This window comes from Lemur catta, chromosome 10 (genome assembly GCF_020740605.2).
Source record: "Lemur catta isolate mLemCat1 chromosome 10, mLemCat1.pri, whole genome shotgun sequence".
NCBI classification, from domain to species: domain Eukaryota; kingdom Metazoa; phylum Chordata; class Mammalia; order Primates; family Lemuridae; genus Lemur; species Lemur catta.
Genome location: NC_059137.1, coordinates 21042474 through 21069826, shown reverse-complemented (window position 1 = coordinate 21069826; position 27353 = coordinate 21042474). Strand labels below are relative to the sequence as shown.

General features: G+C 49.1%; 1 protein-coding gene and 1 pseudogene across 4 annotated transcripts in view; one reads left to right on the top strand and one right to left on the bottom strand.

The window, feature by feature from the left end:
* RGS3 (regulator of G protein signaling 3) overlaps positions 1-27353 on the top strand; it is a 117605-nt gene that overhangs the window by 58943 nt on the left and 31309 nt on the right. For 2 of the 4 annotated variants that reach the window (XM_045563560.1, XM_045563567.1), the window contains 2 exons: positions 3855-3977; positions 8491-11422. In XM_045563560.1, coding sequence (XP_045419516.1) covers positions 3855-3977; positions 8491-8598 — 231 coding nt within the window. In that variant the 3' untranslated portion in view covers positions 8599-11422. Of the gene's footprint in view, positions 1-3854; positions 3978-8490; positions 11423-27353 lie in introns of those variants that run through there. The other 2 variants (XM_045563558.1, XM_045563559.1) reach the window with 1 other exon arrangement.
* LOC123646323 lies at positions 19061-21659 on the bottom strand (annotated as a pseudogene).

Below are 27353 nucleotides of genomic sequence, written 5' to 3'. Positions count from 1 at the left end.
CATAGAATCATTAGGAGAATTGAATTAAGTGAGAAAATGTTTGTTAAAGCAAATGAACCAACTTAAACTACAGCTGAAGAGGTGTTAGTTTTTACAAAGATAAAGTTAATTCAGGAGCAAGGAGGGTGAGGCAAGATGGGGATTTTTAAAGAGACCAAGAGAAGCGTGGGTGTCTGGTTGGATTTGAGGATGCCCATGTTTAAGTGCAAGGAAGGCGGGGCCCAGTGTTTCTGGGTCAAAACTGTGCATCCGAAAGCTCTGAGTTTGGCTGACCACCTGCAGTCAGGAGGCAGTGCCTGAGTCAGCTCCACCAGGACGCCTTCAGGGCAGCTGACTCTCTTGACCCTGGAGCCTGGTGTTGACGGCACAGCACGTATCAGCATTGAACCTGAGGAGCTGGGTCGCACACCAGATTAAGAGAGATGGTTCACATGTGGGAGCAGCCAGACAAGTAATGAGGGCTCCCAATTGAGACAAATTTAGCCAGATGAGAGAATTCAGCCTCCCCGGAGGGAGCAGGCTTAGCGTTCTCACTCTTTTGGCCAGGCCAATTGCCAAAGCTTAGGCCTCCCCAAAATGTTTGTCCATCTAAGCCAGCCAGATCCTGCACCAGGGCCAGGCCTGAGTTTAGGTCCTTGGAGCCTTATAAGCCTTATGGTTCTTACTGGGTTCTCCAGCATTATAGAGGTTTTCAGCTCCAAGTTCTCAGAGCCAGAGACAGCCCTGCATGCTGCAGCTGAGACAGACAATATGGTTGCCATCCCAGGTAGAGAAACATGGCTTTCCAAAGGGGCAGAGGAGGGGAGGGTGGTTCTTGGGTGTTAGTAAAATGGGAATAATCACAGCTGTTACCTTGTAAGGTTTTTGGAAGAAATACCAAGGCATTGCTGCTAAAGTGCTTAGTACTGGCAATGGGGTTTGAGGGGTCTATCTCAGTTTTAGGGGTAGGTAGCTCATTTGCTGTGGGAGGCCCTCCCAGCTTGGGGAGCTTTCTTGTACTTTTGTAGGGAGGGGACCACCTCCTGGAGCTGAGAGCGATACACAGTTATACATAAAGCTGCCAGTGAACGCTGCAGCTGCTCTGAGACCCACTGGCCTATAGAGTTTCTTTTGAAGGCTTTACACTCTGGTTGCCTCCTGGGCCAGTCTGCAAGGTAGAGCATTCTTGGCAGCCGGGTGTGGCAGCCTCACCAGGTTTTGAAGATGAAATCCCAGTGGCAAGTTCTTCAAGTCTTTGCGTTTTCCTTCTGCTGCTCATTGGCGATGAGACTCAGGGAGGTCCTCAGTCACTCTGAGCCTTGGTTATTCCCTTCCATAAAATGGGAATAACTCTCCATGCCCTCCCTGCCTCCTCTTTGAATTGCCAAGATCAAAATGAGATCACTGATGGGAAAGTTCTTTTTAATTTATTAGACCAAAGGAATTATTAGTAAGGCAGAATTCCTGCTTCAGAACAGAAAAAGAAGAGGCCTTCAGTAAATTCATAGTAAAAGCAGGGCTCGGAGGCTCAGGCCAGCACCAGCTTTTTGGAGAGGTGGCCTTTCCAAGCTGGAAGGGACCGCAGTTGCTGCCTCACCCCTCCCTCTGCAGGGGAACACGATGAGAAAGGGAGCAGAGGGCCCTCTGGTCAGCGTCTGTCCCAACCAGCTTCTCCCTGGGGAATCTTGGGGTCTTTTGCTGGGTGTGTCCTTCCCCTGCTGTAGTCTGGAAGGTTCTGGGAAGCAAAGGGAACCTGTTGTTAATTGGAAGCTCCTGGATTGCCTCAGCACACCCACCCAGTTTCCTGAAGCCCGGGGGTGGGGCCTTCTTCCCTCTCTCCTCTGATGCTTTTAGGAAGATCAGCTTCTGAGTACTTTTGGGTAGGAGAGGAATGGCTGGCACCCTGGGGACACTCAGCATGGGAGGTGGCCACCTCTTCATGAAGAGTAGCATTCCTGAGGGTTGGGTAGGATGGCAGGGTAGACAAAGTCCCTAGATGCCATCAGAGGATGTGAATAACCATCTCAGGGCTTTGCATTTACTGTTCCTGGAACAACTTCTCGCAAGCACTTTCCTTGCTGGCTCCATCTTATAGTTCAAGCCTTAGCTCGAGTGTCACCCCTTCAAAGAGGCCTTTTCTGATCACCTGGCTCACCTTTAAAAACTCTTTATGACTTTTGTGACATTTTCACAATTTGTAATTGTAGTCATTCCTTGTTATCCACAGGGTATTGAGTCCAGGACCCCCACAGATTCCCAAATCCACAGATGCTCAAGTCCCTGATATAAAATGGCACAGTATTTGCATATAACCTATGTACCTCCTCTTATGTACTTTAAATCATCTCTAGTTTACTTATAATGCCTAACACAATATAAATGTTTTCAAATATTTTCCATCTACTGTTGGTTGAATCCATGGATGCAGAACCTGTGGATATGGAGGGTTGACTGTATGTATATTGGTTATTTTATTTATTGTTTATTTCTGCCCTTGACCCTGAGGGCAAGGACTCAGTTTGTCTCATGTACGTCTTTATCTCTGGTGCCTAGGACAGTATCTGACACATAGCAGGTGTTCAATAAATATTTATTAAATGAAATGGATTACCAAATAATAACAATAGCTACTGTTTGTTGAGGCCTGAGGTTGTCCTCATAGCTTGCCCTGCCAGTGGCTCTGAGAGCTAGGTGATACCATTATCATTCCTGTTTTATAGATAGCTGATAACTTTCCCGAGGTCGACAACAGGGAAGTGGCAAAGCTGGAATCCACACCAGGCCTGCCCACCTGCAAAACAGGGAGGGACTAGATAGAAACATTGTTTTTTTCTCCGTTCCAGGCCGTCCAACTCATGCTTCCTGGCATGTTCATTTAAGCTCAGCCCTGTGGGGTTATAATCAAATTCCAGTGGAGTCAGAAAGAGCTTGCAATCCCCTGATCAGAGCCCCTGGTGGTGGGTGGTAATCCTGGGCATGCAACACTGTTCCTACCGTGCCTCTCGCTGCTTTGGGGGACAAGCCCCTGGGTCCGCAAAGCTGGCTGGTGCTTGTGCCAAAGCTGGCCTTCATTTGACCTCATCCCCGAAGTCCCTGCAGGCAGCCAGAGCTTACCAAGGCCATGACTTGCCGAGCAGTGTGCTAGGCCCAGATAAAAAAGGCCTTCCTAGGAGTTTATAGCCTAGTTGGGGAGAGGAGACTGTAGCACTTAGCAAGGTTAAATAGCAAAGCGGGGTGTAGTGTTAGCACTGCAGGAGATGTTGCTGCCCTCGTCTGAGCAGTCGCTGATCAGACGCTGATCATGTGCTGGGCAGTGAGGCTGCGGAGGGCCACATGACTTACCCGCCAAAGACTTTCCAAAGGGACCTGAGTTGCTGCTGGGGTCTGTTGGTATGTCCATCCAACCTCCTGTCTAAGCTTGGCCTTGTGATCAGACGCGTGTACTGTGAGGGAGACAGGTTCTGTGAGCTGGGGGGTGAGTTCCTGGTTCCACAGAGCGTCAGCCATAGGCCTGGGCCCTCTGGGTTCCCCACGAACTCCCCCAGCTGCCGCCTTGTGCTGCCTGCCCCCGGGGGTGACCTCACCAGCTCTGTCCTGCAGCTCGCCACAGGCCTCCACTGTGTTGAGAGCCACTGCCTCCCTCCCTTCCCCCAACCTGTAGGCCCACAGCTCGCCAGCTGGGCTCTGAACCTGCTTCCCCCTCGGCCGGCCGCCTCGATGTCACTGGGGATTAGTGTGCATTGTGGCTTTTGGCGGACACTCCCCTCCCTGCTATAGCCTCGCCCTCTGGAGCCCAGGGATGGGCTTGGGCCTGGGAGACCCCTGAACCAGGGAGCAGTCTTGACCATCCCTTTCTCTGTTTTCCCTGACGTCAGAAGGCAGAGTGCTTATTCACTTTGGAAGCGCACTCACAGGAGCAGAAGAAGAGAGTGTGCTGGTGCCTGTCGGAGAACATCGCCAAGCAGCAACAGCTGGCGGCGTCGCCCCCAGAGAGCAAGGTAAGGCCTTGCCAGTGGCTGCGGCCCTGGCTGCCTTGCTTTCCCTCAGCCAGCCTGGACCCTCCAGCCTCCGAATTGGACTTGGGGCCAGCCCGAGCTTGGAACTTGGATCTGGGCAACAAGCTCTTGGCAAGGGGGCCTGTGCTCGAATGTCTCTTCCCCTTGGCATTACACGGGGGCTGCTGAGTGAGTTTGACATTGCTCGGGTAGAGCGAGAGAGCCAAATTGAGCATGACCCATCAATCCTCCACTCTGTTCTTCAGTTTGCCTATGGCAAGGTTTAATTTGAGCTGGCCACCCTGCTGCTGCCTGGCATGCATTCCCCTCTGCCACGGGGGAGGCTGTGCCCAGGGGCAGCACACTGGTGTTTAACACTGGCCCGAGGCAGACATAATTAAGGGGATGTTTGCAGCAGGAGCCGTTGCGTGTTATAGTTGCATGCAGGCCAGAGCCAGATGGAGCCGAGTTTGGACTGCTGGGGGCTGGGGACTGGCCAGCTGGAGCATCAGGGAAGATTAGAGCGTCCCAGCGGAGGCTGATCTGGGCCGGGCGCTGCTCAGCTGGTCCAGTGCCTGGGGAAGGGAGGATGGATAGGAGCTTGGACCACAGCCTTCCCCTTTGACACCCGTATGCCAGCTATAAGGCACAGTTATGTGAATCATTCAGATCCCTTCTCTTGCTAAAAGTGCTGGCCATTTTGGGATTTGGTCTGGTTGGCTGCAAAAGTTGCTGAGGCCGTTGCTCTGCTGGCTCTGGGGGAAGAGGATAGATGAAAGTGAGCTGCAGCCTGTATACTCCTTGGCCTTACTGCTTCTTCCTGGTGTGTCTGGGCCCCCCGTGCCATGGGCAGCAGGCCTATGGAGGGGCAGTGGGGAGGAGGTGGGGAAGAAGTGGCTGGCAGCCTCTCTTGAGGGCCAGTGGCAACAGCGGCTCTCTAGCTATCCGTAAAGTGAGTGAGGATCTGAGCATTAACATCATCTGAGATATGAAAGTTATCTTGTTTTGTGCTAGCCAGGGGCAAGAATAACTTTGATGAGGGAAGACAGTGGGAAGAGCATGGACTTGTGAATCACACTCTGCCCGCTGACTGGCAGTGTGACCTTGGGCAAGTCACTCTACTGCTCTGTGCTTTGATGTTCCCATCAGTAACCTGGGACAATAGTTCCTCCTCCAAAAGGTTGTTATGAGAATTAAATGAGAGGGTGCATATACAGTTCATAGCACAGTGCCTGGTATGCAGTAGGTGCTTATTCAGCCATAGCTATGGAGAATGCATTGCCCCTGGCACTGGCCCCAGGTGGCTTAAGCACTGGGTGGTTCTCATTGGCAGGTTCTTCTACTGAGCAGAGACTTGTCACATGCCTAACAGCTGTCACCGTGCCTATGCAGGCTGACTTGCCCCATTTACCGTGGGTTGGTCACAGTCAGAATCTAGGCCACTTCCTCTTCAGTCGGGCAGCCCCTGGGATGTCCAGTGGCTGGACTTGTGCCCCCAAGCTTTCGTTTCTTTGCACTTAGTTCCTCCTGTTTGAGAGGGAAAGAGTTCTTTGTGCCTCAGCATCAGAGTTTGCTGGCTCGGGAGTGTGTTGGCAACAGCCTTCTTAATGCCTGGGAGAGTCTCTCCATGCTCAGGTTTGGGGGGACACGGGCTACTGAAGGTGGGCCGTTTCTGAGGCAACCTTTGGTCCCTGCAGGGCTGCAGGCTTGGCTGGCTGACCCTGGAGGAGCTTGAGGGTTGAGGGCCTGGTTTCAGGGCCATGCCAAGATGTTTGGGCGTCCTGGGCAGGTAACGGTTTGGACGCCTCTTCAAATCAAAACTCTGCAAATGTGGGTTCAGTGGAGAAGCTGTGTGCTGGGCAGGAAGAGGGCGAAGGAAGGGGCATGCGTGCTGGGACAGACTCAGAATTGCTTCCTGGGCCTGCGAACTGGGCTCTGCACCAGGCCTGCACACTCCACGCGGCCCACCCTCCTGGGAAGGCTGTTATGCAACTGTCTTTTGCTAGGCAGGCCCCTGGGGTCTCACTGCTCCACCTCCACCATCACACTTACTCCTTCCAGTCACTTACAGAGTGCTTCCTAGAGCAGTCTGTCTGCTCAATACGATTCTCTCCAGCCCTGTATGGTTCCAGGGAAGCTTTGGAGACCTTAGTGACTGGGCCCAGGTGGCAGTCCAGCTGGCCTACCCCCTCCTCCGCCTGTGCTCAGCTCTGTCTGGTCCTGGCAGCCTCAGGGTGCTGTGAGCCTCCTGCCCGAGGACTGGGCCTTTCCGAGGACTGGTGAGCGTTTCTACCAAGGTCACTGGCCTCCAGCGGGGAACGGGGATGGCCAGGCAGAGCTCAGGGACTGGCTTCTTGCTTTTCAGGCATGAAAGGTCCTGCTTGACCGAGTAGTTCTGAGTCCTGACTCAGTAACCTGCCTTGTAGGCCTTTCCAGGGTTCTTTCTGGGAAGGCTCTGCCTGGTGCCGCACAATGGAAAACTCTGCCGGACCCCGCCCCCGCTCCACTCCCCGCCCAAACGCCTCTCAGGGGACAGAGGGATTTGTCAGGCAACGCCCCAAACTCCTCCACTGCCCCTTCCCAACCCCTGTCCCCTGCTCCTTTCAACAGTGTCTGCTGACACCTCGGGTTGGAGGATTCTTCAAACACCTCATGGAATGTAAAGCTCTTCCCAAATTCACAAAACATAAGTGCAATTTGCCCTGAAAATGAAATAGGTGCTTGTGGAAAAGAATGGAGGAAATTGGAGGGAGATGGACTCAAAGAACAATAGAGAGGCAGGTGTGTCACTACCTGTCGTGTGACCTTTGGCAACCACTTCCTGCCCCATTTGTGTGTGTTGGTCCGGCGGTGCTTTCCTTCTCTTCAAGCTTTGTGATTTTCATGAAGCTGAGGGCCTGGGACCATCCGGTCTCCTTTAGGGAATTCTACCTTGAAGATTCCTATGTAACTTGCCTTCCTGTGAAATCTGCTGCCTTTAGGGGCCAGGTCTGTTCTCTTCTTGGGGATGGAGAGGGACAGGCACAGGCTTTCTGTGCTCTCTGAGGGGCCTGTGGCCTTGCAGCATGCGGGTCCCAGCTGGGCAGGGTGGCCTCATCGGGGCAGGCAGCAGCTATTTGGCCTCCCTTCTCTGGGGCTCCATTGCCTTTCTCCTGCTCACTCTCAGCTGACTATGGGAGGCGGGGGCTGCTCTGGGCAGGCTTGAAGGTTCTCTCTTCTTCCTGTTGAAGTAAATGACCCGATTCCTCTCCTGTCCCAGCTTCCTACTCCGGCTTGTCACCCGCTCCTTCCTCTTCAGAACTCTGCCCCCTCTCTTGCCTCATTTCCTGTCACTGGAGGGCATCTACCTTCCTTTTGCGTGGGAAGCCGTGTACTAAACTCCCTGCATGGGAACTGCCGTGAGGATTCTAATCTAGAATAGCTCGGTGCCGGTCCTACCTGTGGCCGCTGAGGTCCTAAGCTAGTAGGGACAGGCAGTTATATATTATTTTGGTTGTCAAGCAAATATGCACAATAAATGCCTTCCCTGTACCAGACACTGGTTTCAGTCCTTTGGGGTCACAGAGATGAGTAAGACCTAGGTCCCATCCTTGTGGAATGCTCCTTCTAACTGGAAAGAGGTGACAAGGGCATTGGGGTGGTGATGCAAGCACTAAAGACTATGCCTGCGAGTCCCAAGAGTGGTCCAGTGGGGTCCTGGCTGTCCACTCACTGTCCATGCCGCGAGTCTCCCGCTGACCACCCCTCACAGGTGTGCTGCGGGGCTGGGCGCGGGGAAGCCTTGGGAAGGGTAGGCTTTCCACCGAGCGCTGAGGCTGAGAAGGGGGGCTGAAGTGCAGCGTGGCCTGGCCCCATTCTCGGGGCAGGCCGGGGGCTCCATGGGGGAAATGCACAGAGGAATTCGAAACGCTCTTTCTTCGGGAGGTTACCGTCTACTGGCAGAGAGAGATATGGCAACATATAGTTCCAGATAACCTAGTAGGTGCTGTGTCCTCAGGGGAGCCACCTAGCCTCTCTGAGACTCAGTGTTTTCATCAGTAAAGTGGATGGATTTACAGGGTTCTTGTGAGGACTAAACTCACGCTGTGCTTGGCAAAGTGGCGTACAAGAAGAACTCTGTGAAGTAGCTGCCATTATTATCATCATCATTATTTCTGAGTGATGTCTATATAGGAAGATTCATCCGGTGGCCTTGTTTGTTGAAGCTGCTGCTGCTGCTCTGAGCACAAGTGACGACTGCTCCATGTCACTTCCTGGTAGCTACCTGCTGTATTCCAGGGCCCAGGCAGGGAAACTGAGGCCTCCTGGGTCTGCTCTGGCTGTAAGACTTCTCCTAGATGTGAAGCTGAGGTGCGTGCCGCCCTGTCATCTCCACTGGGGCCGCTAGAGACGGGGTCCCCCTGAGATACCGAGGTCTGTCTGAATGCCTTAGAAAGGAGCAGAGGCAGGTCCTGGAGCCGGGCAGCCCAGGCCTGAGTAGACGGTGAGCTAATTCCAGTTCTGTCTGGTTCCACAGAAACTCCACCCTTACGGCTCTCTCCAGCAGGAGATCGGGCCTGTCAACTCCACCAGTGCTACCCAGGATAGAAGCTTTACCTCATCAGGACAGACTCTGATTGGCTGAGCAAACCCAAGGGCGGGACTCTGCTTCTGACAACTTAACCCTTTCTTGGGCATCCCCCACCACACAGTAACCTCACCTCACCTGGACCCAAAACGGAGGACCAAGATGGCGGACCTAGGGTCATCCGAGGGGAGTGGGCCCGAGGTCGTGTGTGGACTGGCAACAGCAGGACCACAGTGGTGTGAGAGGCCTTGTGGGCATGTGCAGACTTGGCAGCAGAAATCCCAAGTGGACAAGACTCAGAGCTTATTTCCCTCCAAGGAGAAGGAGGCTAAGTGGCATCTGGGCTTCCAGTGGTGGTTCCAGCACCCACTTTGGGGGCAGCAGGAGAGGTTGGAGAGGTCACCCCTGATGGAGAACAACGCCGTGATCCTCTGCTGCCAGAAGACGTCTCCACCCATTCATTCGTTTTTCATCTGCATACATTCGCGCATTCATTCAATGGATATTTCAGGGGCATCTCCTTTATGCCAGGCCCTGTGCTAGGAGCTGGGCACACTATAGAGAATGAGATGGACACAGCCTCTGCTCTCATCAAGATTTCAGTCCTAGCAGGGAATGAGCATTAAATAAATTGACAACACACGCACATGCACACACGTGATTATAAACTGTGATAATCTATGAAGGAAAAGAACAGCTTCCTTTAAGAGGAATTGTATTTAGATTGCTACACGTGGGGGTGGGGCAGGGAAGGGCGTAAGTTTTAAGCTGAGACCTGTGGACTGAAAAGGAGTTAGTCAGTCAAAGACTGGGAAAGAGTGTTCCAGGCCGATGGAGGGGCAAGACAGGTGGGTCAGGGCCAGATTGTGTAGGGCTTTGGCAGTTAACGTCTTCTTGATTTCATTCTAGATACAGTGGGGAGCCACTGAAGGCTTTTGAGGAAGGGAGTCACAGGTACATTTCTACAAGATCAGATTGCACATGGTGGGGGCGCAAGTGGGTGTGAGACCAGTTAGGGGGCCCCTCCGGTCCTCCAGGTGAGAGGTGATGGTGGGCTGTGCTGGACGGTGGCTGGGGAGGTGGGTATGTGAATGCCAGCCTCTGGGGTGAGAGGACTCCCTGCCCCATCTCCCATCTGCCCTCATCCTCCCGGTGTCTTGCTCTCTCAGTGGATGTTGAGGATTGGGGCCTTCCTCACAGAGCCCCCTTCTGGCCAGGCCTGGGCTGGGACATGCTGAGCTCTGGGAGTGTCCCTGGGAGTAGGAACAGTGAATTCTCACCCAGTCTGGCCAAGGTGGGTACGTTCATGGCCCTCAGGCCTTAGCAGGGGTGGCCTGTGCTGCCTTTCCATTCCCATGCTGAGCGGTCTGGTGAGAGGCTGGGACACAGTGTTCTGGCAACTGGCTTGCTTTGCTTTCTGTGGAGCTCCTCAGTGTCGAGGACGGGGGCTAGGTACAGCTCAGCCCCTCTGGTGGAGACTGTCCTGCCACACGGCTGAAGAAGACCTACCAAGGGGACAGTGATTAGAGCCCAGCTCGCTCACTGCCTGTTGCACCCCCAGCTGGAGCTCAAGGTTGGGCAGCTCTCATACCCTTTCTAACTGCCAGAACTAGAGGAAGGGAAGCTCAAGGCTACAGGTTTGAGGGACGTGGCTCATCCACGTATCTGTAGGGTCAGGGTCACTTGCACAGGAAAAGGTGGTCAGAGAGGCTGGAGAGATGGCTCAGGCCAGAGAAGCCCCTGACCTTGGACACTGTCCATGTTGTGTCAATAAGACCTCAGTGCTTGTAGGGAAGGATTCTTGTGCCCTTGTGAGTTTTCTCAGCTGCTGTGGCCGCTTGAACCCCCAAAATGGTGGCCTAGAAGGGAATAAGTTCCTTACCGCCCACTTGTCCTCTTTCTAAGTTAGGAAAGATCCACATACTGAATCAACAGTCTAATAGGGCAGGGGATGGATTTGCCCATGATCAGGCTAATGCCCCCACCCATCAAGGGAATAGGTGCTGCCTGATGGGGACTGGTGATACACAGTGTCTCTGTCAGCCAGGGCGCAGCCCGCAGGGGGAATTCTGAGAGGCTGATCAGCTGGGTCTGCACAGACAGCAAGCTGCATTTTGATTTCATTTGGTTCCCTCACCAAATGACATTAGGGGGAATGTGAGGCACAGGAGAATCGCCTGTCTGGGAAGGCAGCAAGCTTGTCTCTCCTGGACCTGGTGACCGACCTCTGTCCACCAGACAGATGCAGAGGACAGGAGCTCTGGCCACAAAGAAATGGACAGTCTGAATGCAGCGCCAAGCTCTGGGGATAGGACTTTCCACCCAGTCTGTCCTGACAAGTGGATGCTCACATGAGGGTCCCAGACCCAGCCGCTGTGGAAGTGGACATCAGCTCCCGGTGGGCCCGGGCTGGTGTGCCCAGGACTGTGGTGAGCCACAGCACCATTGCTGCTCTGCCTCTCAAATCGATGGAACAATTAATTTGGCTCCACGGGCTCGAAAAGATGAAATATGACCTGGTGGCCACTACTCTGCAGCATCCCAGTCCATCCCAGCCGTCCAGGATGATGAACAAGCTATCGAAATTGCACTTGAGGGTCATAATCACGGGAAACATTGCTGAGCCCCTCCCCGCCACATAAATCACACTAAGAAGCACACAATGGCCTCTTTCCTGATGGGCCAATTGTCTTGGTTTGTTGTCTCAGGCCCGGGAGCTGGGAGGATGGGAGCACAACCATTTATTGTTGGAAAGACCATCTGTATGATTTGAATACAAAGTGATCCTTTCAGCTCCCCACACATACGCCTGAGTCTCTACTGATCTAGGTCTCTTGGCCCTGTGGGAGGTGGGACAACATGGACCTCTTGGAAACAGTGACATTTATTTATGTATGTCTTTCTTTACTCTTTATTTAAATTTTTTTTTTCATAAATTCCACCACCAAAGCCCTCCTTTGTCACACATAGCACCAAGGCACCAAAAGGTCTTTGGAAGGTGGAGGTGTAATTTTGCAAGGTGGAGAGGTTCCACAGTGAGGGCATGGGCTTTGGAGATCACAGCGGGGGTCCCCAGGCATCATTTCCCCTAAGTCTCCCAGCAGCTTTGTTGTATGAATGAAAGAGACCAAGGCTCCAAGAAGTCAAATGATTTCTCCTAGGCCACACAGCCAGGAGGAGGCTAAACTCTTCCTTAATCCACAGCCTTTCTCCCTAATCCATCACTCTTTCCGATGCCTTTTAGGGATGGAAGTAAGAAAAATCAATCATCTCCTCTAGGAAGGGGCAAGAGGGGGATATCTGGCATGTCAGAAGTCGTGGCCCTTCAAGTGGTAGAGGAGATGCTTTTAGGACAAATAAAATGAGAGTCCTTATTCTCCCCCAGTGGAGGATAAACCTCCAGAACTCATTTTCCTGAGGGGTGGCACAGGCTGAAAAGATCAGTAACTTCTCATAAGATTTGAAAAAAGTCTGATGTGAAAGGTAAGACTGAGCTCCCTAAGACGGGGTTTCAGGGGGCACTGGAAGGGTTAGACTGCACCCCTTCCCCTTGGCGTTGGCATTCGGGAGGATCAGCAGACGCGATCCTGGGCACTTGGCAGTAGTAGGATGTTGGCCAACGGCAGAGCGGGGCGGCTTCAGGCTCCGGCCTGGCTGTGCCGAGCTTACGTAGGGAAGGAGGCCTTTGACCTGAGCCTAGATGAGGACGGTGAGGAGGGCCAGGTTTTTGTGCCCAAACTTTGCTAATTGACTGATTTAGACTCTCAGCCTTAAGTGACTGGGAATCAAATGGATTCGATTTCAGTGCTTCCCCCAAAGACGCAGACTGTTTTCCCTGAAAGGCTTAACAGTTTCCAGGCGGCCTCCGGCTCGCCTCCTCCCTTCCGTGCCGCTGCTGCTCTGGCTGTGGACAGACTGCCTTCTTCGCCGGCTCACTCAGTCTCAGCCATCCTGCTAGGTTTTTAGCTCTTAATGAGGACAGCACAACCTTGCCTTCCACCCTGCCTTCACCTCCTCTTCCCGCAAGATTTACTCTGAATAAGGCCACCCACCATCTTCCAAATTGTTCCCGGTTCCTTGGTTTAAGGGTAGAATGATAACACCAGGTGATTTGATGAGAGCTTAGACTCTGAGCCAGGCATGGTGCCAAGCTTTTGACCTACATTGTCTCATTTAATCCTCACTGAAGCCTTGTGAAGTTTGTTATTCCCGTTATATGTTTACTCTCATTATGCCCATTTATAGATGAAGACGCTGAGTCCTAGAGAAGTGAAGAAACTTGCCCAAGGTCACACAGCTACGGGGTGGCTAGGATTGGAACCTGGGCAGCCCAGCTCCAGGGCACCTGCTCTTGACTATTCTGCTATACAGCTTGCTGGCAGCCATGGGCCATCCAACCTAGGAGGGCCAGGGAGGCTGGCAGCCACGCTCCTGCATAAAGACCGTTATGGGAGGCCATTGTCTCCAGAATAAAGCCCAGGTCTCAGCGTGGCTCCCCAGGCTCTCCTTGGTGGCTCTGCGCTTCTGCTTTGTATCTGGAGCCTGGCCACACGGCACTATTTCTTTCCCCTTCCCTAAACTCACTGTGCACATTCATGTTTAGCCTGTTGCTTCTGCCTGATGTTGCGTGCCCTTCTCTGCTGTCCCTGGCAGATGCAGTTCTCAACCTTCAAGGCTTAGCCCCTCCCCGAGACACCTTTCTCAGGAATGCATGGGAAGTCACGCTGCCCCCTTTACATTTCCGTAGTATTTTGTTCATTCTTAGCACAGTTCCTCCTTAGCACTGTAAGACTGTGAGCTCCTTCAAGAGCAAGTGGAGGTCATATTTTATTTGTCTTTGATTCTGTTGTTACCTGTTCCATAGCGGGTGCTTAGTAGATGTTGTAGAATTGAATTGGGCCATCCAGTCCAACCCTCCCACATTCTAGAATCTAGATGCAGAAACAGGTTCAGAAAGGGAAGTGACCTGGCCAGGGTCATGGGACAGGTTGTTGTCCGAGCCAGGACCACACCTCAGGTCTCCTGATGCTTTTGACTCAGAGCTTTTTCTGTTCCACCTCAGCTTTGCCGAGACCAGAGCATGGGTCCCCGCTTGATTTGTGAAGCAGTCTGGCTGGGTTCACTCCAGGGTCGTGAATACCACCGTATTCCCATGCTGACTCCAGGGAGTCGCCAGAGGGAAAGGAAGCCTGGTCAGAACTGCTGCTGTGGTTCTTTTCCTCAAAATGGTGGGGCTTCCCTCTTCCTGGGCCTCTTGCCCTCAGCGAAAACCAGAGTAGCATTGTGAAGATCCTGGCTTGCATCTTGATTTTGCTGATACTCGCTGTGTGACCTTGAGCAAATTACTTCACGTCTCTGATCATCTGTTCCTTTACCAAGGAAAATGAGGGGGTTGAATTTAGATGGTCTCCAAGAGTCATCTGATTCCAAAATATCAGGCTATAACGATACAAATAACTATAAAGCAGCTACTCTCCTCAAAGTGGAGACCCTGATCTAGGGCAAGAATTTGTTCAGGTCCTTCATCACTGTCACTGTCTCAGAACACGTGCAGGTTCCACAGAAATGGTTCTCTGAGGGATTTCAGAGGGGAGAATGGGCAGAGTGCAAAGCCTAACAGGCTAAGGGAAAAAAGAAAACAGACATTTTAGTCTTCACGCTCAACCCAGAGAGAGTTTGTGGATATATGTAAATGTACCTGGTTAATATTCATCATGTATTCAAAACACATAGGTATACTTACATAGGGAACGATCCTTATCACAGACACCCCATCTCTAAGTGCATTGCTGCCTCCTCTCCCCCAAAGGTGCCTCCACCAGGCTCCTCCTGGGAGGCCAGCACTAGGAGCTCTCTAACCCAGTGTCTTCCCCATCCCACCTACCTTTCTGCTCAGGTGGTTGGGCATTAGACTGGACTCTTTTGTCTGAACTTCACATACATATGTATGCACGTTATGTTCTTTCACCTTTCCAACTACCAGTCTATGGCATCAGGCTAATTTGCAAGTGGAATTTGTGGTAATCAATATGCAGTGCCATTAGTTTCTAGTGTGGTGACAAGTCTCCTGCACACTCTTCCCTAGAAGTTGCCATTGACTTTTTCATTGCCTTTAATGTGTATCTTCTTTTGCTCAGACAAAACTGCCCAAGATAAACTTTCAAAAAAGGTATTTTAAATGTTAGTGGTTTGGGCTGGGTGCGGTGGCTCATGCCTGTAACCCTAGCACTCTGAGAGGCTGAGGCAGGAGGATTGCTTGAGCTCAGGAGTTCAAGACCAACCTGAGCAAGAGTGAGGCCCCGTCTCTACTAAAAATAGAAAAATTAGCTGGGCGTCGTGGGGTGTGCCTGTAGTCCCAGCTACTTGAGAAGCTGAGGCAGGTGCATCGCTTGAGCCCAGGAGTTTGAGGTTGCAGTGACCTACGATGACACCACGGCACTCCAGCTGGGGCTACAGAGTGAGACTCTGTCTCAAAAAAAAAAAAAAAAAAGGAAATTAAATGTTAGTGGTTTTCCATTTTGGTTTTAATTCTATTATTGCAACATAGTTTTCTGCCGTTTCTCCTTGGTGGAAGAACATTAAGGGTTAATAGGCCAGCCTAGGAAGCTGACCACCATTTATAACACAGTTTTCAATGAAAAAAATGCATTCTGAGGCCCATAATCAACACTCAGATGGACTTTGGGAACATAACCCGACATGTACCTATTAATAAAAGCAGAGGATATAGCATTTATTTTATGATTCGCTAGTATTTTGGTAGAATTATAGAATCTTTGAAAGTGGAGCTGAAAAGCCTCCCCTCTCCCCCACTGAGATGAATTAATTAACAAGCTGATTTGTAGAAACCGAGACAGGGCAAGAACTTGGCCAAGGGCACACAGCGGTGACATTTGAAGATTCTGCTGGGTTGGGTGTGGGGAGAGGGCACAGATGGTCTCAGAGAAGCTCTTGAGGTCCTGTCACTCAGCAACCCACTGTGTTGTCCTTAGGAAATGTAAGTCACCACTTTGGGCTGTAATGGAAACAGTGAGAAAGCAGCCCGGCTAATGGCGTGGGGAGAGGTTGTCTGGAGGGCTGGCTTGTCTATAAATTCCTGGCGCGTGCTTGCTGGAGCAGAATGAATGGGCTGCTGTGTTTCACCTGGAGCTATGAGCACGGCAGGACTGGTGGAGATGCTCCCTCTGGGGAGTGGGGGTGGGGAATGGGCGTCTGTTCCAAAAATAGCAGTGGGACCAGAGCTGAGAGGAAGAGCAGGGGGCTCCTTCGGGAGCTGGGTGGGGATGCCTCACCCCCTTCCCCTTCCTGCCAGGCCCTCTGTGAGGAAGTCCCACAGATTGACAGAATTCCTTCTGGGAGGGTCCTGGAGCCATCAGCCCTCACACCCACTTCTCGTAGAGATGAGGGGGCCCTGGAGGCCCAGAGAGGGGAAAGCACTGGCCAGCAGTCACCGAGCCCAGGGAGAAAGGCCCCGATGACAGGCTGTCTTCTCCTCGATGTTTCATCAGGGCAGCTGCAGGCCTTGTGAGTTTTCTCTCACTGCCTCTGGGTGCACAGGGACTGGGAACTCCTGGGGCCGGATGTGATCGGGCTTCCTGAGAGTCGCCTAGCAGGCCAGGAGTCCTGGCTAGTCCACCCTGAGCCCTGACCTTGGCCAGCCGGCCTTCCAGTGCCACGCCTTCCCCTGGCCGGTGTCCCTCCCTTGCTGACTTGTCCCCCTGTTGCTCCCTAGACTGTCTACAGGGAGGGAACACAAGGCCCAGCACAGAACTGGCCTGCAGGACAGAGGGCTTAGGGGCCCAGGCCCTTTGTCTGCCCTCTCCCAGGAACAAGCAGAGGCAGCTAAGTCAGTAGCAGGGGCCTGTGGGTTTAAGGATAGGCAGGCCAGGGTTCAAATCCAGCTCTGCCTCTCACTGGCTGTGGGATTACTAATGGGTCACCTAGCATCTCGAAAATGAAAGAACACTTATCTCCCTGGGGTCTTGTGAAGATCAAAGGGGATGATGTGTGCAAAGTGTCTGTTGTAATGCCCGGTGTGCTTGACTCTGCACAACCCCCTTCCTGGGGCCTCGACTCGTGGGGGCATGGCAGTGTTGTTTTCTCTAATACAGTTGACTTTTTTGTTGTGTTGTTGCAAAAGTAATTCATGTAATTATTGTTTATTATGAAGAAAACATTTAATACAGATGAACCAGGAGAAGGAAATGAAGTTCACCCTAATTCCAGCACCCAGAGATAACCACTGTTAACATGTTGGGTGTGTCCTGTCGGGCATTTTTTTTTTTTTTTTAGAGTCAGGGTCTCATTCTGTTGCCCAGGCTGGAGTGCAGTGGTGTGATCATGGCTCACTGCAGCCTCGAACTCTTGAGCTCAAGAGATCCCACTGCCTCAGCCTCCTGAGTAGCTAGGACTATAGGCATGCGCCACCATACCTGCCTAAGTTTTAATTTTTTTTTTATAGAGACTGGGTCTCGATATATTGCCCAGGCTGGTCTCAGACTCCTGGCCTCAAGTGGTCCTCCCACCTCGGCCTCCCAAAGTGCTGGGATTACAGACATGAGCCACTGCTCCCAGCCCTGTCAGGCATTTGTTTATATGCACATATATCTTAATTGCAAATTGGGGTTACTGGTGCAATTTTTAACCTGCTTTTTGCCCCCCATTTAACAGTGTAGTATATCCATGTTTCCATGTCAATAAATATTCTTCTACAAGATCATTTTTAGTGCCTGCAGAGTATTTTATGGTATAGATGAAACACGCTTTATTTAAATAATCTCTAGTACTTCAACATTCAGGTTGTTTCCAATTTTTCCTTGTTACAAAAACATGGGATAAAAATCCTTGTAGGTTTATTTTGGTATCCCCAGCATCCAGTTCCACACCTACTACATGTTTGACCCTCAACAAATATTTGTTGAACAAATGAATATTTTGTTGGAATAAATTCCTGGTAGTACAATTTCTGGGTCAAAATGTATATATTTCTAAAATGAATTCTTGATCCTATTGCCAAATTACTCTTCACAATGGTTGTGCCAATTTCTGATCCTACCTTAGACTGATAAGCTCATTCTGCTTCACCTGAGATTTGCCCATTTTAGTACTACTGAAAGTCCTGCTTCCTGGGAAACTCCTCAGCCGAACTGAATAAAATGAGACAACCTGGATAAGAGAATGTCTATTTCCCCACATCCTCACCAACACTGTACATTGTACATTTTTAAAATAGGTTCATTTCTTTGATTACTAGAGACATTGAACATTCATTTACATGCCTTTTAGTCACTTGCATTGCCTCTTTTGGGAGCAGCCTCTTCAAGTCTTTTGCCCATTTTTCTATTGGACTGTTTATGTTAATAGTTTAATTATTAATTCACAAAGAGATCTTTACATATGAAGGATATTTGTATGTTAGCCTTTTTATTTTTTTATTTCTTTGAACTACAGATGTTTCTGATTTACAGATAGTCATATCTACAATTTGTTTTGGTAGCAGATTTATTGAAATATAATTCAAATATCATACAATTCGCCCGTTTAAAGTATACGTTTCAATAATTTTTAGTATATTCACAGCCTTGTGCCACCATCACCATAATCAATTTCGGAATACTTTCATTATCTCAAAAAGAAACCATACCATTTAGCTATCACCCATCAATGACCTCATCTCTTCCAGCCCTAGGCAACAGCTAATCCACTTCCTGTCACTATAGATTTGCCTATATTGGACATTTCACATAAATGGGATCATATGATATTTGGTCTTTTGTGACTGGCTTCTTTCATTTAGCATAATGTTTTCAGGTTCATCCATGTCATAGCATATATCAGTACCTAATTCCTTTTTATGGCTGAATAATATTCCCTTGTTTGGCTATACCATATTTTATTTATCCGTTCATCAATTGATGGACATTTGGGTTGTTCCCACCTTTTGGCTATTATCAGTAAGGCTGCCATACATATTTGTGTGCAAGTTTTTGTGTGGACATACGTTTTTATTTCTCTTGGGTAACTACCTAAGAGTGCTGCGTCAATTGGTAACTCTACTTTTTGAGGAGCTGCTGGACTGTTTTCTAAAGTGACTGCACCATTTTACTTTCCTGCCATCAATAGATGAGGATTCCAATTTCTCCACATGCTTGCTAACACATTATTTTTCCATTTGCTAAAATTATAGCCATCCTAATATGTGTGAAGTAGTATCTCATTGTGGCTTTGCATCTCATTTTTCTGATGACTCATATATACATTTAAATTAACAAATATACTTTTTGCCTTTGGTGTTGTGGCATTTACCCCAGGATTATATAATACTCACTTTTTTCCCTTGAATTTTATGTTTTTTTTAAATTTTTCAACTATTAACATTTTAATCTACATGGAATTTGCTTTGGTTTATAGCATGAAACAGTATAATAATACTTCTCATTTTTCCCATATAGTTATTTGCTCCAGTGCTCATACTTTCTTAGGCTAAATATCCTCTTATTTATTTGTTATTCAAACAATCTTATTTTTGACTGGACTCAGAAGTAGAGGCTCTCAGAGGGGACAGCCTGAATCTCTTGACAGTCTGTTCCTGGTATTTTTCTTTGGCCTCTTTCATTCTCTTGGCCAAAAATTTAGCAAATTCTGCAGCCTCTTCCTTATTTTTATTAATATGCTATTTCTTCAGAGCAATATGCTGGCATTTGCATTGCAGGCCACAAGGAGCAACAAGATACTGAATCTTAGGTGCTTTGGTCCTAGATTTCTTACCTTCTTTAAGGGCTTTCTTACAACATATTGGCAGACTTCATCTTCTTTAGAGGGATTAAAAAGTTTGCGGATTTTTTGGGCCCCGGGTGATGAGACACCTATAGTATCAGTCAGTCCAGGAGTACCCTTCTCTCCTTTCTCTACAACAACCAAGTTTAGAATGCTCAGATTGCACAATGCAACCGCAAATAGATTTGTGCTTGCTTTCTCCAGTCTAAGGAATGCCCCTTACTCCATAGTGGGCGGAAACGGCCATGGGTCAAGACACCCTGCTTCATGGCGAAACCGAGCTTGTTGTTCCCACCACTGATTCAGACCACACAATCCTTCCATTCTTCACCCAGGTCATCAGCAGCAACTTCCGTGGCCATATGCTTCTCATAAAAAGCACGAAGTTTGCGTTCATTGTCCACGTCATTGAGTTTCTGGCAGCCAGTAGCTGGGAAGGAGATATTTAGCTTTATCTTGAGGCAGCTAATTGCCTCTGAGGCTCCACCAAATTCAATATACCTTTTAATTATAATTTTATAATTCAGTCCTCACCTCCTCCCTGCCCTTCCCAAAAAATCTCTTTTGGGATTTTTGCTGTAATAATATTAAAAAATATTCATCAAAAAGGGGAGTATTAAAATCTATACAATACTGTCTTCCTGTCTGGGAATAGGATTATGTCTCTTAATGTGTGCAAATCTTCTTTTGAGATTTCCCAAGCAAAGTTTTGGGAACAAAATTTCTTATAGGTTTTACATATTTTTTGTTAAATTTATTGGAGGGAATTAAAAATTTTAGTTTATATTATGAATAGGAATATTTATTTATTTAGCATTATACGTGTTCTTTAACTGATAATATACTTGTACATAACTTGTACCAAAAAATCCTAAACATTAATGAACTGAATAAAATAAATAAAGAAAACCCCTTGTCCCTTAGCCCTTTCCTCATCAATAATCAGTAATGTATGTTTGATGTGGTTCCTCCAAATCTTTTTCCATACAAATATTTAGACACATACAATGTTTTATTTTGCTAAATAATGTCATGTTATACATAAGTTTCTGTTATTCATCTATAGAAAGTTCATGTATCATGTACTAGAAATATTTCCCATCAATAGGTAAAATTCTCCCTCTTTATTTTTAGTAGCCAGCAGACCATATTTTATTTAATTTACTGATGCACAATTAAGTTGTTTCTAATGTTTTGATATTCTGAGCTGTGCTGCAGTAAACATCCTAAGAATGCCATGCATATTACATTTTGCTATATTTTTCTGTTGAATAAAGTGTGGCAAACACTACCAAAGTGCTCTAAAAATGCTTTCCTTCTGTTTACACATGTAATCTGCCCAACACTAGAGTAATCATTCCCATTTTATAGATAAAAAACAAAGAAACACAGAGGTTAAGTAGATGTACAGTTTGCATCCTACTAACAGTGAATGAGAGTAGCCTACGCTCCACCTAATATTGGATGTTATTGTTCTTTTAATTCTTTGTTGGTACAAGAAATGAAAAATTATAGTTAATCTTAATTTGAATTTATTTATTAGTGAGGTTGGGATTCTTTTTATATTTATTACTCATCCATATTGCCTCTTCTTTGGCTTATCAGTTTATGTCATTTGCCAGTTTTCTGTTGGGACTTATCTTATTTGTAAGAGCTCTTTATGTAGTTAGAATTTATTAAGCATTTGCTTATTATGTAGGTAATAAATATTTTTCTAGTTTGTCATTTGCACTTTAACTTAATAGTATCTTTTATCATTCAGAAGTTAACATTTTTTTGGTAGTGAAATATTTTTATAATCAAGTCATTTTTGGGGGGAATATACTTTCTAAGTCCTTTCCTACCCTGAGATTGTAAGGAATATTCTTCTATATTTCTCTCAGCTACTTTTATCCTTTTATTTTTTACATGTATATTTTAAATTCATCTGCAATTAATGTAGTGCTTGGTGTCAGACGGAACTCTCATCAATTTTTTTCCCCAAATGGTTGACCAGTTTTTCCAACCCTCTTTTTTGAATTGTCCTTTTTTTCACTTATCATAGACCAAATTTCCATATATAGGTGGGTTGGTTGTTGAACTCTCTTGTCTCCTTCATTAATCTGTCTATTCCTACATCAGTCTGAGACTTCATTGCTGTAGCTTCATGATATATTTTAGTAGTATCAAACATCCCAAGGCCAACCCTCATTCTTCTGCAAAATTTCTTTTGGAGTTATACACCCTAATTATAGTCTGTTAGTGGCTTTACCCTAACCTTTCTTACGAATGTATTTCAACATCAGAAATTACATAAGATCTATAGTAGCCTGCCCTTACCTCCTGCAACCCATAATGAGCATGTCGGCTGGCCCCTGCTGCTCTTTACTTCCCTGCATACCTCCTGGGTGTTGTTGAGATCATCTGGAATTTTGGTTTATGGTTGTTACTATTTTAAAACATTAGTTCTATTCTAAGAGTCATTTATGTAAAATCGCATTTAACTCTCAATCATCAGTAGTTACGGCTGTAAGTGTTTCTTGCATCATTGCTTGTCATTGTCCTCATACACCACGTCACCTCACTCTGGACTTCTTGATTTAGATTCACTTTTGTCTGGAGCGTTTTCTTGAGTAATTTTTCCAGAAGGGGTCTGTGGGTGGTAATCCTTTCCTAGTCCTTATAAGTCTGAAAGTATTTGCCCTTATGTTTGAGTCATAGTTTGCTTGAACAGAAAATTCTAGGCTAACAGTCCTTCTCTCCCAGAAGCCTGAGCGCAGCGTTCTGCGGACTCCCAGCCTTTAGTGGTCTAACAAGGGCACTGTTCACTTGATTCTCTAAAATTTATTTTTGGAAACAAGCAGGATTCCTCTTTCCAATCTTTAGAATTGAGAAATTTCACTAGATTATTTCTGGTTGTTCCCTTGGTCATTGTCCCTGGTACTAACTAGGCAAGCTCTTTCAGGCTGAACACCCAAATTTTCCATTTGTTCATGGAAATTGTCTATTAATTTTTGGAATTGTTTATTTTCTGTATGTTTAAGCCCCTCTTTCTGGAATTCCTACTACAAATGTTAATAATATAATAATATTGAGTCTGCTCTCTTTCTGCTATAATATGTTATCTGCCCAATACTACTGTTATTATCTCCACTTTATAGTTGAGGAAACAAAGGAACAGAGTGGTTAAGTGGATTGTACAAGGTCTTACAGCTGGGAGGTGTAGGTTGTGATCCAAACCCAAGCATCTGGCTCCAGAGCCCGCGTCCTTAGCTACTACACTACACCCCTGCCTGTCAGGCCCGCCCCAGAGCCCCCCTGCCCCTGCCTGTGCCCCGGGTACTCTCCTGTGAAAATGCTGAGTGTTGACAGCGGGGAGCTCTATAACCAGTGGAAGAAACTTGGGCATGCTAGAATGATGGGATACGGAGGCCAGAGAAGGGCAGGAATTATCAAAGGTTCTCCAGTGAATTTAGATTTGGGAATTTTCTCCTCCCTCCCTTTCCCTCTGTCTCAGCCACCCTCTTTAGGCCTCATTTTTGTCCCTGGGGCTAGTGGCCTGGGACTAGGCATGGCCTCCTGGTGGATCTCCCTATTCCTTATTCCTGTCCCTTTAATCACCTCCCTAAACAGCAGCCAAAATAACTCTTCCTATAGAACAAACTTGATCACCTCTCACTCCTGAATGTTTGTTGAATGACTGTATGAAAGAACAAATAATTTTAGAGTACCTGATGTACATCAGACACTACTAAATACTGGTGATGCACAATGCAAGTGACAAAAGCCCAACTCAGATTAGCTTCAGGCCGTAAATGGAATTTATTGAATTATGGAGAGTAGCCTTTAGGCATAGCTGGATTCAGGGTCTTAAGCAATGTCATCAAGAACTGGCCTTACCCTCTCCATCTCTTGGTTCTACCTACTTATGTGTTGGCTCACTCCCTTAGTGGCAGGAGTATAGCTGCCAGAAATACCAAGGTTATAGCCTTACAGTTTGACTCCCTCAGTCATTTCAACAGTAGTCCCTGGGCCTGACTCTCATTGGCCCAGGTTGGACCATGTGCCCATCCATGAAGTCACTGAAGACAGTGGGATTGACTGAGGGCTGGGTCACCTGCCCATCCCTGGAGCAGGAGATAGTCAGCTCCATGTGAATCGCTTGGCTTGAGAATGAGGGAGGGAAGGCTGGCTCCTCAGATGGCAAAACAGGGCGAATGGAGGCTGGTCAGGCAGAGCTCAGATGTCCTTTGCTTTGTGGTTCATCAGCCAAACGTGGTCCTCAGCCCCACAGAGCTAGCAGTCTAGTGCGGAGGAAGGACAGTGGGAAGAGACAGACACAACCATGAACAACACGTGATGAACTGATGACAGTTGAGACAAAGGGCACGATGAGAGCACCCATCGGGAGGACGTGGCCGGAAATGGGAGAAAAGCTTGTGAGGCAGGGGCAGGGCTTGGGATCTAAGGGTTGTTCAAGGTGAGCCCCGCAAGCAGGCCAGCGTAGGTGGAAGGTGAGGAAGCAGGACGGGCATGAGAGGAGGCTGGAGGCGTGTTCAGGGCCAGACAGCGGAAGGTCCTGAGAAGTGGTGGGAAGGAGTTTGGCTTCATGCTGCGGGCAGTGGGAGCTGCTGTGGTTGGATCAGTGCTGTGGAAAGCTCACAGTGGCCTCGTGGAGGAGAATGGCGTGGAGCAAGGTGAGATGCAGGGAGCTGTTTGGAGCTACTACCCTTCGCCAGGGAGAGCAGATGGTGGCTTGGACTGGCGTGGCGGCACCAGGGATTGAGAGAGGTGGGATGGGCCCTGCGGGGTTTGGTGACTAATTGGATGGGGAGTGTTTGGGAGAGGGATGACGCACAAGAACTTGGTTCAGACAAACAGGCAAATGGTGGTGCCACTCTCCGCACTGGGAGTGGTGGAGCAGGAGTAGTTTGGGTGGCAGGATCGAGTCCCACTGGAGGTGCAAGGATCATAATAGAGTCTGAGTTAGTGAGTTCTCATAGGGACAAGATCATTTCAATGATGGCTTCTTAAACTACCTGTGGGGAAGGGCCTTATGCTTTTATAGAATCACACTGCATGTGGTTTGTTATGCTGTTTTGACAACACCTGAACCGCCTGTACCCTGTTCAGTGAGAACAGTCCACTCATCTCGTGCTTGGATGCTACAATGGCAAGTGGCCATGAAAGTCTCTAAACACTCTCAATTTTGCTACTTATCTCACTGCAAACCAGTAACAAGCAGCCCACGAACCAGTACCATCCTGTGGACCACATTTTGAGTGGACCAGTCCAACCCCAGTGCACATTTTATAGATAGGGAAACTGAGGCTTAGAGGAGGGGTTGGCCTTGCCCCAGGATGCATGGAAGGCAGCAGCAAAGTTGGCATTTTAGTCTAGTCTTTCCCCTGCTGACCCTCTGTTTTGATGGCCCAGGCTCAAGCCCAACAGTCCACGCAGTGGGTGGCCCCGGGGGAGTGCATGGATGAGCTGCATCCGGCAGCCAAGGCCGCGGGGCTGGCTGCCCCGTAGCTGGGCCAGTGGCTCTGTGCTGAACACTTCCCAGGAACATGGGCTGTCAGGACACAGCCTGACCCTGGTGCTGGCACAAGCACAGTGGGTTGAGGATTGCTCCCAAAAGCCTGAAGTCTCAGGCCAGGGTATGGCTGGTTGGACTGGAGCCAGGAAGGGAGATGGCCATGGCTCCTGGCCATCCTGTGCTGCTGCAGCCACCCAAGGTCAGGCTGATACTGTTGAGGTGACTGCAAAGTATGTCCCAGGCTAGAGGCAGAAGCTGGCCAGCGGCGTCCTCAGGGCCAGCTCTGTATGGGGGACGTCACGTCTCCTGCCTTTCGCTGCATGTGGGCTTCTCCTAGCTGTGGGTGGGAGTCACCACTCCCTTTAGCAGGTTGGGAATTTTCCTTTGCTGCCTGAAGTTGCTGAGGAAGAGACAGATGGCAAAGGGAGACATTTAGGGAACACGGAGTAGGGGGCAGGATATACAGCTAAGAGCATGGGCCTTGGGGCCATGCTTCCTGTTGGGTCACTGCTTTGCCAGGTAACCTTTCTGTCCCTTAGTTTCCTGATCAGTAGGGTGGGCACCACGGGGACAGCCATTGCTCAATAATGTTAGTGATGATCGGTTCCTAGTACACGCTGGACACAGCTCCTCAACAGATGTTGTCACATTTAACTCTGCCAGTTACTCAACCCTCTCATGGTAAATTCTGTCCTTTAACAGGTGATAGCAACAATGACAGCTCTCATTTATTGAGCACTTACTGTGTGCCAGGCATTCTACACGTACCACCTCATTTAGTCCCTCTCAGGGCCCAGGGAGGCAGATGGTAATAGCCCCATTTTACAGATGAGGAAACTGAGACTCAGACATTAAAGTGATTTGCCCAAGATAATTCACACTTAGATTTTTGGGACTCCAAAGGCTGTGTTTTTCTAGATACCATAGACTGAGCCGATTCCTGTAGTGAGAGAGCCTGGAGGGGTGTGGGAGTGGTGCAGCGGGTGGGGTGCAGGGCAGGAGTGGGGCTGAGGCCACGGGACACTCACTCCCTGGCCTCATTTTGCAGTTGGAAGACCGAGGCCAGGCAAGGGAAGGGGCTCACCCTGGCTTCTGCAGGCTACAAGCCAGAGCTCCCTGTAAACTTAAACCTGCTCTGTCTTATACTCACCCCACCACTTGTGGCATGTGTCCCCAAAATAAGGCACATGCCACCAGGAAGAGCAAGGTCCATGCCCTTAGCAAGCTCCCTGCCCTGGTGTGAGGGTCCTAGAGGACAAAACATGTCAAGACTTTCCCTGCTTGGAGCATCAGTGCCTGAATTGCCATCCCACCCTCCAAGCTCCACCCCAGGAGCAGGCTGCCTCCCTGCTAGCTCTGTGTCCGCAGCTCCTCGTACAGGCTGCAGCATGCAGCAGGGATTCAGCAGTTATTGACATCACTAATTAAAGTTTCTCGGCCAACTCTGTGGTGGGGAGGGCCTTTCTGCATGGAGTCTGTAGATCCTCTGACCAGAGCTATGAGCCCCAGTGAGTAAAAGCCCAGACCTTTCTAAGTGGGTTTGCAGATTCAAAGGTTGGGCTGTAGTGGGTTCCAAAGGGCTGTCACTTGTCATACAGTGGGTTGGGATAGGGGCAGGGCTCTGTAGAAGGCGAGGCCAGTGTGTCCCTAGCGGAGGCTCGGGGTGCCTGGGTGTAATGAGTGTCCAAGCAGCTGCTGGCAGGGGCAAGGAAGTGGTTCCACTCTGTCCAATTCTCTGGAATTCCTGGGACCACACCTCTCCCTGGCTTCTGCCCGGTTTCTGCCATAGCAGCATCACACTCCTCCCTGTTCCGGAACAAAATCCCAGTGGACTTTGGATCAGGAGCCAGGATGGGGAAGCTCGTTAAATAGCCTCGGAGAGGTGTCCTTCTTTCTTTGCGGAGGGCATCGCCAAGGCTTCACTTCCCCCAGGCGGAGTCTGCATGGGGAAGGTGAGTGGGTTTCTGTCTGTGCAGGGCTCGTGACAGGGTCTTGGGAGCATAAGCCCAGGCGTACTGGGCTTGACGCAGTGCAGGTATTAAGGGAGACGGTGGAGATGTCACTGTGGTGCAGGCTGCTGGCGAGCGGCTGCTGCTGCATCTCCCTAAGGGCCTCTGCCTGAGGGGTGCTGCTCTCCAAAAATGAGAAGTGGGGCCCTGCTGAGCCTCCCTGCTCTCAGCCTTGGGAGCGGCTGCCAGCCTGTCTGAGCAGCGGGCAGTTTGCCGGCGTGGTTGGGCTGCACGGCCAGCTGGCTTCTCAGTGTAACCGGTGGACTGGCCTGTGCTGTGGGCTGCCCTGGCCGGTGGTGCAGGACACCGTGGAAAGCGTGCTAGGCTTGATCCGTAGCTCTGTGCTTACTAGAGTGTGACCTTGCGCAGGTTTCATAATCTCTATGCCTCTATTTACCCATCTGTAAAATGGGCATATTAGAAATCATATTTGATAGGATTATGTGAATGTAATGAATCAATAATGAGGAAGTTCTTAGCACAGTGCTGCCATGTAGTGTCAAGTAAGT